The 11,228-nt window shown below is 38.1% G+C and overlaps 1 protein-coding gene across 1 annotated transcript in view; it reads left to right on the forward strand.

The window, feature by feature from the left end:
• Positions 1-11,020, forward strand: part of PAWR (pro-apoptotic WT1 regulator) — a 1,695,887-nt gene extending 1,684,867 nt beyond the window's left edge. The window contains exon 7 of the mRNA XM_044087959.1: positions 9,402-11,020. Within this exon, the coding sequence (XP_043943894.1) occupies positions 9,402-9,488 (87 nt within the window). The 3' untranslated portion in view covers positions 9,489-11,020. The remainder of the gene's footprint in view (positions 1-9,401) is intronic.
• Positions 11,021-11,228: the final 208 nt, after the last annotated feature.

The raw sequence follows: 11,228 nt of genomic DNA on the forward strand, positions 1-11,228 counted from the left end.
ATATATATATATATATATATATATATATGTGTGTGTGTGTGTGTGTGTGTGTGTGTGTGTGTGTGTGTGTGTGTGTGTGTGCATGTGTGGAAGTAGACTTTTATGATGGAAATGTTCTGAATTGGGCAGTTTTGTCATTATTGGTTCATGCATTTATTTTCATTGCCTACTGGAAAAATGTTCAAACAAATTTAAAATGCGCTCTAAGTCTAACATATGAGCTGTATTATAAAAGGAATATAATATAATTTAATAAAGTCAGGAAAGTGTATCAAAGAACACATGTATGGTTCTTGTTTTGTGTGCAAAGGGCCTATGATTTGAGAACAGCCCAAAGGTAATCTTTATCCACCACTGGCCAGATGCATTATTCTTTGGATGTGGTGTGGGTTTCAATGAATGTGAGTTTCAAGGGCAGAGAAGTTTTAATGCTAAGTGTATTTTCATTGTGAAACAGTATTGCTTTGTTTAGCAGATGTCTATTAGTGTTTGTGCATTGTGCTGCAAAATGTAAAAATAACATCAAAGTAATCATTGTAGAAGTAAAGTAGTATGCACATTAGTATTTATAATAAATGGGGCAAAATAGCCAGGTAATGGGACATTGGAAAGGCTGCAGGGAGACTCTGGTGCCATATTTTGGTTGTCTGTTCTTCAGTTTGCATTTGAAGGTTAGTATCCCACAATTCCATTGGAGTGGGCAGGGTTGCATAATTATGTACGCAAATTTTATGTTAATCAGTGTGCAGATTTGTACCTATGTTTCATGGACCTTGTCCAGATTTTTGATGTTTCCAGGTTGAGAGGTATGCTTCCTTATGACCCTGAGTTAAAGAAGGTGTGTATTGGACAATGAATTAAAGTATAGCTGTTAACCCTTTAATGATGTGATAGCTTGTCAGGACAGCTCAGTTGGCATATTGGGGCAAAACCTTAGATCCCAAATAACCAGTTTGGTTAGTGGCTTGGTTGCTGGTGGAGCTGGCAGCAAAGACAAATGAATGATGTTATATGCTCACCTCTTTCTAGGTGAGGGGCTGTTGGGCAGTGTGCTGGGAGGACTGCTCCTCTGCTGTTTGGTGGAAACTGAAGCTCAGAAACTAAAAGCATAACCCAAGTAGTACATGGGAGATGAAGCAGTGTGTTGCATCACCGCAGAGGCAGATTGCGACCCCTCATAACCCCCATTGCGTGCCTTACTTGAAAAACATTTAGTGATGCCAGCATGACAGTAGTCAAGGCTCCTTCCCTTACCCTGCCAGTGAACAGCCAGCTGTAATATGATGATGTCCACTCCCCTTCCTGGTCGTGAATAATTCATAGTCTGTAGTGCCACAGAGGCCACCCAGTCTGGAGACAAAACAACCCAAATGGTGAATATACACATCTAGGATATATATAACCCCAGTATGCAATGGCTTTTGGAGGAATGGAGCAGTGGAACATTGACATAATCAGAAATCAGCAATGGCTGACCCTGCAAATGAGACTCCATATCATACCTCCCTTTAAGCAGAAGCAGCTTATGTTAGTGAAAAAATATCACCGAACTGAAGCTAACAGGACTGTTTCATTCAGAAATGTTAAGTGTATTCATTTCTGTTTCAGAATAACACAAGACTTGTTCAAATCAATTTTGTATCTGTTATCTAAATAGGAGAATAATATGTGTGACTTTAAAAACATCTAGAAGGATAAAAAAATGCACTAAATACAATTTAAAAAGTTCATTACTTGAATGATGAATAAATTAACACAGTTGCCTTAATTTCAGTATATTTCCAACCTGAAACTAGATTAATTACTAGGGTACCGAGACAGTTAATCTAAGTTGCCACTCAGGCTCAACTACAATAAGCTTTCACAGTATTCCCTCTTTATTAAGTTCTACATGATCGAGCAAAAAAAGTTCCTAAAACTCTTGCAAGTAGTAGAATGTCTATTTAAGTCAATAACTTTCTTAATAGCATAACAGTGTTCATGAATCTTCCTCCATGTTGTTTTACCAGCATAAAAGACTTCATATTTGCTACACTTTGCTAGGTACAGAGTCAGCCCATAGGATGGAGAGTTGTAATGTTTACCTTTTCCTTGTTAGTCATTTTAGACTCTGAAACTAATAAGTATAGCCCCTTGTTTGACACCCCTACATTGCTGACAAAAATCCACATTTAAAAGTACACACATTATATATATATATATATATATATATATATATATATATATATATATATATATAGACCCATTATAGAATGCAACACCCCATTTGGTATGTACCTCTTAAGACATCTGCAACAACTGGAAAGGCCGCAGAAATACCTCACTAAAAGAATCACAGGCCTAAGCAGATGCCCTATGCTGACCGTCTAAATAAAACTCCAGCTATAGTCTGTCGCATATCTACTCAGAGTCGATCTCTGCTCAACATACAAGGCCATGTCAAACCCAGAGCTGTTGGACATGCTGCACTTAAAGAAATCCCAATCTCTCAGAGTCACACGCTCCAGGGATCTAAACCTTGTCATCACAATGAGCAAAACATGCTGGAGGGATAGGTTCCTGACCCATAGACATCCCAGACTCAGGAATAGACTGCCCATACATGTCAAGCAGAACTCCTCTTTGGCCCTCTTCAAAAGGAACCTTGACGATTGGATGGGAGATTCACCCCAGGGATCACATCAGTCAATAATGTGGAAAGAAATCGTGAGGCAATTGTTATGGCTAGGCCTTGTATAGGCCCTAGGGCCAAGTACCATCCTATGAACCTATAACCTACTTTCCTTTGAGAGTGATTTTATGATGGATGCACCCCTTTCCATTCTACCTTTTCATGATGTTAAATCTTTTGTTTACAGATTAGTACCGTCCAGCTACTTGAAATAGTGCTTGATGACCTTTAAGGCTTTCATTTTTTGGAAACTGTTTAGGTTTTTAGCACATATAAAGTTATTAATGTCCAAAAGACAATCCAGTTTTTCCTGGTCTGTCTATAGTGTATGGTAGTCCCTTTGATAGTATTAATGCAAGTCTATCTCTTCTGTGCTCCTTTATCTGAATCATATTGTTCATCTGTTGTTGTTTGTCACCTGTTTCAATAAGTAAATATTTTATAATATCCATTTCTTTCTGAAACACAATTGTCTGATTCTAATTTTGAGACTTGACTCATCTTCGTATATGATTTACTTTAGGCTGTATTTTCATATACAGCTGCAAAATGAAAATAAAAGCTGATCCCTGCCACTGGCAACACTGTTTTGTGCTTTATCAGTATAGAGCGGTTGTTGTTTCTTGCACTGATCTGATGTAATGCTTTCTCGTTTACTGGTACTTATGAAAATAGAGCTCAAGTTGGACATATAATGTATTGCCAGTTGCCATAAGTCTGATTTACTCCTATTATAGGCAAATATTATGATGACGAACTATTAGTTGCTAAAGCAACTTTTAGCTTAGAACCTAACATTGCTATTTTTTCTGGAGGTAAACCCCCTTCCATTTTACTTATATTACCGTAGATCAGTGGTTCCCAAACTTTTTCGTTTCTCCGCTCCCTTGCTGAATCCAGGTTTTCCCAAGACCCCGACCCCACCCCCCACCCCCAGCGTGCATAAAGTGCATCTTACATTTTATTTATTTATTTATTTGACATTTGTTTAACGAGGATGCCTGACTGGACTAGGAGACCAGGGGAGAAAAGCTCAAAAGTACAATAAAAAGACAGTTAACAAAAAAAGTGTACATTCTGCTTAATAGCATAACACTGATCTACTATGGTTGAGAGGTAAGCAAAAATAATGGCAACCTTATTAACTTTAACTTTATAAGAGCAATATTTAAAGTCTGTCCGTATTATTTGGCTCTGTCCAGCATACCTGTCAACTGCAGAGATTTTTGCAGAATGTCCAGACGTTTGCCTCATATTTTTGGTGTTTTTCTCATAAAATTGTTGTTTTCTGGCAAATCACTGGCAGATCTTCTTCTTTTGGCTGCTCCCGTTAGGGATCGCCACAGCAGATCAACTGTTTCCATTTCTTCCTGTCCTCTGCATCTTGCTCTTGTCACACCAACCACCACCTGCATGTCCTCTCTCACCACATCCATAAACCTTATCTTAGGCGTTCCTCTTTTCCTGTTACCTGGCAGCTTCATCCTTAGCATATTTTTCCCAATATACTCTGCATCCCTCCTCAGCACATGTCCAAACCAACGTAATCTTGCCTCTGGCTTTGTCTCCAAACCTTCCAACCTGGGCTGACCCTCTAATATACTTATTCCTAATCCTGTCCATCCTCATCACACCCAGTGCAAATCTTAACATCTTCAACTCTGCCACGTCAAGCTCTGACTCCTGCCTTTTTGTCAATGCCACTGTCTCCAACCCATATAACATAGCTGGTCTCACTACCCTCTTGTAGACCTTCCCTTTCACTCTTACTGGTCTGTCACAAATCACTCCTGACACTCTTCTCCACCCACTCCATCCTGCCTGTACTCTCTTCTTCACCTCTATTCCACACTCACCATTTTATCTGAACTGTTGATCCCAAGTATTTAAACTCCATCCACCTTCGCCACCTCTACTCCCTACATCCTCACCATTCCTCTATCCTCCCTCTCATTCACACACATATATTCTGTCTTAGTCCTGCTGACCTTCATTCCTCTTCTCTCTAGAGCATATCTCCACCTCTCCAGGGTCTCTTCCACCTGTTCCCTACTCTCACTACAGATCACAATGTCATCTGCAAACATCACTGTCCACAGGGACTCCTGTCTGATCTCGTCCGTCAACCTGTCCATCACCATTACAAATAAAGGGCTCAGAGCTGAACCTTGATGTAATCCCACCTCCACCTTAAATGCATCCGTCACTCCCACCACAGACCTCACCGCTGTCACACTGCCCTCGTACATATCATGTACCACTCTTACATACTTCTCTGACACTCCCGAATTCCTCATACAATACCATAACTCCTCTCTAGGCACCCTGTCATATGCTTTCTCTAAATCCACAAAGACACAATGCAACTCCTTCTGACATTCTCTGTACTTCTCCATCCACACTATCAAAGCAAACATCGCATCTGTAGTGCTCTTTCCTGGCATGAAACCATACTGCTGATCACTAATCATCACCTCTCTTCTTAACCTAGCTTCCACTATTCTTTCCCATAACTTCATGCTGTGACTGATTAATTTATACATGCAGACAAATCACTGGCAGATCATTGAGATTAAAGTCAGAAAATAATGACATTCATACTTCATATCCTTTAGAAAATTCATGCTAATGCAAAACCTGCATTTCTATCAACTCTCTAAGTTTGTGAGAGCAGTACTTAAATGTGTTCCTATTTTGTGCCTTTGTACCCCCACTATTTTTTGTTTTGTCCAGATTTCTTGATCTAAGAGGGTGAGAGGTATGTGTCCAGTGTTATGGTCCAGACTTGCACAGACCTCATTGCTGCTGCCTGGGATCACGCTCACTCTTCACTCTCTCCCTCTGTGACACTTACACACACACACACACACACACACACACACACACACACACACACACAGTCTTTTTTGCATTCATGCACGCATTCACTCACACACATCGCTCTCACTCTTTTCTGATCTCTCACACAGTCATAGTCACTCCCTCATTCATACCTGCATTAACTCACACATCACTCGTACTCTCCCAATCACACACACACACAGTCACTTCCTCATTCATACTTGCATTCATTCACACGTCGCTATCTCTGTTTGTCACACCCACGCACCACACACCCACGTACGCATTCATTCATATATCAGTCTCACTCTCCCGATCTCACACCCACATGCCACACACCCATTTATGCCTTCATTCATACATCCCTCTCACTCTTCCGCTCTCACACATAAACACACACACACACAGTCACTTCCTCATTCATACCTGCATTCATTCATACATCCGTCAAACTCTTCCGATCTCACACATACACACACACAGTCACTTCCTCATTCATACCTGCAATAGCAATACAGTCAAGCTGATTGTTTTTAGTGCCATCATTAGGTCAGAAGGGTTGGAATCCATTCTGCTTCCTACCCCCTTACTCTAGCTTTATACCGAGTAAAACTCCACTCCTCTTTCTCCAAATCAACTCATTAGTCAGACATCACCCACCATCAATTTCAGCCAATACACTTTTACCTTAAACTATAAATTCACATTTCTCTAACCCAGCCAATGATTCATCTAAGCCAATTCTTTCCCTCCAATACACCCCGTCAGCTAATTCATCTCATCACATATCCTCACTATCACTTCAGACTTTTCCTGCAAATGTATCCACCATTTTTTATTCACCTGTGTAACTTCTTATACCATTCTGCTATTTCCTCTTCCATGCATTCCTTGTATAACCTACCAATAACTACATATCAGTAAATCCATTCAGAACACACTGATTCACTTACATGTATAACTTTTCTCATCCATGATCTACAGATTACCTTTTATTCTTTTGTATATCTTGTAAACATCGCAGTGTTAATCTATGCATGTCTTCTAGCCGACTCTTCATATCTCACAGCCTGTCATACAAAATTAAGATCAAGCAGCATTTCTCTTACCAACACAGAATTTTTCAACCTTACAGTCAAGCACACATTTTCCATAGTAACACCTAACTTTCACAAATGCATCTGTTATTCATCCCTATAAGCATAAAATTCATAACTGCCAACCCATCCTACAGAGAAAAAGGCTAAAAACAAAGGTACGAACAAAACTATATATGATTATTCACAGAAGTACTATTATTTGAGGGGTATACTGCCTAATCTAGGACCATATGATCAACTATCTAAAACAGACAACTTTATATCAGCAACCCCAGTTGCGTTCAGAAAATACCCTCTACATCCAAAGTATTCACCTATTCAGTATTAATCTTATTGTCTGTAGTAAAGTAGTGACTATGCAAGGGTCTCTCTTGGCACCCCAACATCCTGAATATTACTGGTCTGGGTCAAACCGGACAAAAAAGATCCAGGAATACTACCACTAGGTTATAATCTAATCGGGGCAGATTAAAAACATAAAACATGCAGAGGCAGTTTGAGTACAACTGACTTCTTACTCTCATTTGATACTAACCTTCCATAATGATGAAATTCTTATATCCTTCCTTAATCTCAGCAATCACTTCTGCATAACTGCTCTTTACATCCTTCCAAGAAACAACTTGACCAAACTTGAAGGTGTCTTTTCTTGGCCATCTAACACCATCTGTAATGACTCTACATAATATGGGTTTTAAACAATGACTGGCAAAATCTTGAATTTTTTTCCTCTAGTATAAATAACAGTGGTGTTACACAATTCATTACTAATCCCATTATGGTACATCAAAACTAATGACAGGGGTACCATACTTGACTGGATAATGGTTTATGGCACTTCCAAATGCATACCATCTGGAACCCTTTCCAAATACCCTCAGTCACCATCTCCTGGCATATACTAATAGGCTGTATTACCCATCAGCCTAGATAATGCCTTTACAGAGTCACACATAACCTATCAAAATGTAATACAGGCACCTTTTCTTCTACCTTAAAATCTTATAATTGGTCTGCCCTTAAACCTAGATGATGCTATTCAGGAATTTAATACAGTATTCTAAATATATTTGACTGTTGTGCTCCACTGACGAAAAAACAGTAACTTCAATCCTGCTACATGGCTCTCCACAAGTACTAGCCAATTCATGCATAACGGACACATGACCTGGAAAATGGACAAGACAGGAGTCGTACTAAAACATACAGCATTTCAAAGAGTTCTGTATTCTTACTAAAAACAGGTCAATACCAACAAGTAAACAGTACTGTATCCACCTGCTAGCTTACCCATAAGATCACCCCTATGAAACTCTGGCCATCTGTCAGATGACTAAGCCTGGAAACAAATACAGCTTTTAGCACTTACTCTGTTGATACAGCACCACATTTCAACTCATACTTCACAGTCAGGAGAGCAGATCTAACCAATGACATTTCTGCTACCGACCTCAATACTATTCAACTGTCATCCAAAAATCCCTCTCTTGCACTTTTCAGCCTCTTGTATCAAACAATTTTTGTAAAAAGCTACTACACTATCTACTGACAACCTATCAGCAGAATACATAAAAATTAAAGCAGATGCCCTAGCTACCCAATATTAATTTTAATAGTAATAATTAAAATATATATATCCATGAGTTGTGCCTCCCTGCACTCTGGGAACAAAAGTGATAAATTATTCCAGTCCACAAAGGAGGTAACTCCTTTGAGTTATAAAATTACAGACCATTTGATATATTATCCTCACTGTCAAGAATGCTAGAAAAGTAAATTTGTCATAAATTAGACTAAATCTTGTAGGCCACACAACTCTCTAGCTGGTTCACCAGTTACCTAAATAATCACACCCAGTCTGTAAAATGAAATGGCTCCCACTTCACCTTCCTTCCAATCACTACAGGTGTTCCCCAAGACTCCATACTTTAACCTATACCTTTCAGTATCTTTATTAATGATAAAACTCACCACCATAATACAATATTCTGATGACTCAGCTTTAATTTGTTGACATGTACTACTATTTCCTTGTCTTCACTTTATGACCCCCCCCCAGCTTGTGTAAACACTATTGAGGGAGCTTAGGGTGTCATGACTGGGCCTTTTTGTCAAGATGGATATGCACCTTTTTTTTCTCCTTGCCTTCTCATAATCTAGCACCTGAGAAAGCCTCCTTGTCCAGCCAGCATAAGAAATGGTCAAAGATGACATCAGTCAGTGCCTCTCTTTTGCCACCAATAAACTAAACACCGGGGTGGTGCCTACTGAGGACACTGGGCGAATGTACAATTCTGTAAGACAGGCCAACTTTGTGTTACCTGCAGGCATGATATTCCATGTATGAGGCTTGTGACAGTGAATGTTCTTAGACATCTCTACACCACATTATTCTTGTTCCTTGCTTTAAGGAGTTATTTCTGTAATTATTATTTACCTCACAAAACAAGTGTGTGATTTTTCACAGTCCAGCCTGTGTTGTGTACTAAATATTAGTTCAACCAAGGAAGGAGCAAGTGTGAAAAATAGATTCTGCACCCATTTCTTTTTTTAATGTCGCCATCCTTATCCCCTTGTTAGCACTATTCATTAAAAAGTTTCTCAGTAAAACAATACGTGAGGAGATATGATTCCCCTGTGTGTTAGTCTCCTGCAAGAAAATAATTTAAAGTTATTGTATGTTTTTTCAGAGCTTTTGGTAGATTTGTTTTTGCAGAATAAGTTAAAGCATTTTAAAGATGTGTGTGTGTTTTTCTCATTGTTATGTTATTGTTCCTTTTACCCCAAAGGATTTGGATGACATAGAAGATGAAAATGAGCAACTGAAGCAAGAAAATAAGACCCTATTGAAGGTGGTCGGACAGCTAACAAGGTAGAAAATCAAGCCTCCGCAGAAGAAACGGATCAAAAACTACTGATTTTATTTTTAGTTTTGCAGAGTGACTAAATCAAACCACTTGCTTTTGAGTCAGTATATTTCACATTATTTGCAACTTCTTTATTTCAGATTTGTTGCCAAACAGCTACGGTATATCACGGTGACACTGCTGTATGTCTGACAGACTGCATTAATACATTTTTATCTAGGTTTATTCTTGGATGAAGACACACTGAAAATCAGTTTGAGGTTTCTTTTCCCAGTATTACATACATAGCTGTACTTTCATGACACTAGCTAAAGCTTTTATAATATTGTAAAATAAAAATAATAATGGCCTGTAGTGAAAATGAAAGCATTGTTTTGATAGCTTTTTAAATGGGAGTGCATGACTGATCCCTGATAGAGAAAATAAAATAATTGGTATAGTCTATGTTTACATGGGTCTTTTATGTGTTTTCATGCTGTGTCAGTTAAGAGACCAGTTTTGTGTCGCAACATTCCTTAACAGACAGCAGAAACTGACAAAAGAAATATTCTTATTTACCACTAACATCTTGTGGAAACTGAACTTAACAGATGTACTTTATTTTCCTATAAATATGTATTAAATGTGGAGAAATAGAATGGTTTCAAAAATCGTTTGCTGTTTTACTAGTTGTACAACTAGTTACTTGTATAAGCTTTAGAAAGCTTGTGTACACAGCCAGTACTGTATCTTCAGATTTAGGCAAATAGTAATGCCCATAAAGTTAGGCCTTTAGTAAGCATAATATGCTGATGCTTGAAGGCATTTATTTTCACCTACAAATGAGCTTTTTCTTAAGATTTAAAGCCTGGAGCTTTAATATTTGCAAGGAAAAAAAACATGTTTATGTAAATGAGCACTAAGTACATATTGTCTTTAAATAGTTTATGATATAGTCAACATCATTGTGTCTAACTTTGGGTCAGGCATGGTGGAGAAAAAAACAGAAAAATAAGAGCAGATCATGTTTTAAAACAATGCATTCAGAAGAACTTTTAAAATTATGTTTAGACCTGGTTCATCTTGCATGCATTTGGGTTTTTGTACTTCTGTTTCCATTTTTGTTGCAGGGGCTACATCTGAGTTTTGTTACTTGCATCTTCATTAATATCACCTAACAGTTACAGGGAAATACATCATTCTGTATGTCATCTTGATTATTTCCATAAAAGAAGACTGTGACATCACATGTAAGAATTATTATCAAATTTAAAATGGTCCATTAATGTGCGGTCCTGTACTCTACAGGACGCGTATTGTGTTTTTTATCCAAATTTTAAGTAAAGGAATTCTTGACCCATACAGAATACACATTGTATGCCGAACTATGTCTGAATTGTGCATTTTCATAAGTTCTAAAGGGTTCCATAGCTCTTTAAGTTATATTAACTCCATCACTACAGAAAAAAGCTTCCTTTTAGAAAAGGGACACCATATATATATATATATATATATTGTGACAATGCATAATAACAATAAAGTGTGGACTGTATGATGTTGTACATTTCTACTGTGAAGTGTTTTTATTTTGTGTTGTAAATTAGAAGTTTACATTACATGCTGTTAAAACGATGTTTGTGTTGTGCAAAGTTTGTGTCACTACGTGCCTTGAAACTGTTTTCAGTGAAATATTTGTGAAATTCAAACACTGGTGATACCCTGCTGATATATTTTAGAAAAAGTCCACAGCAGCATTTTTTCAAATCACAC

The sequence above is a fragment of the Protopterus annectens genome, chromosome 11.part0 (assembly GCF_019279795.1).
Source record: "Protopterus annectens isolate FY-2018-M chromosome 11.part0, PAN1.0, whole genome shotgun sequence".
Classification (NCBI taxonomy): Eukaryota; Metazoa; Chordata; order Ceratodontiformes; family Protopteridae; genus Protopterus; species Protopterus annectens.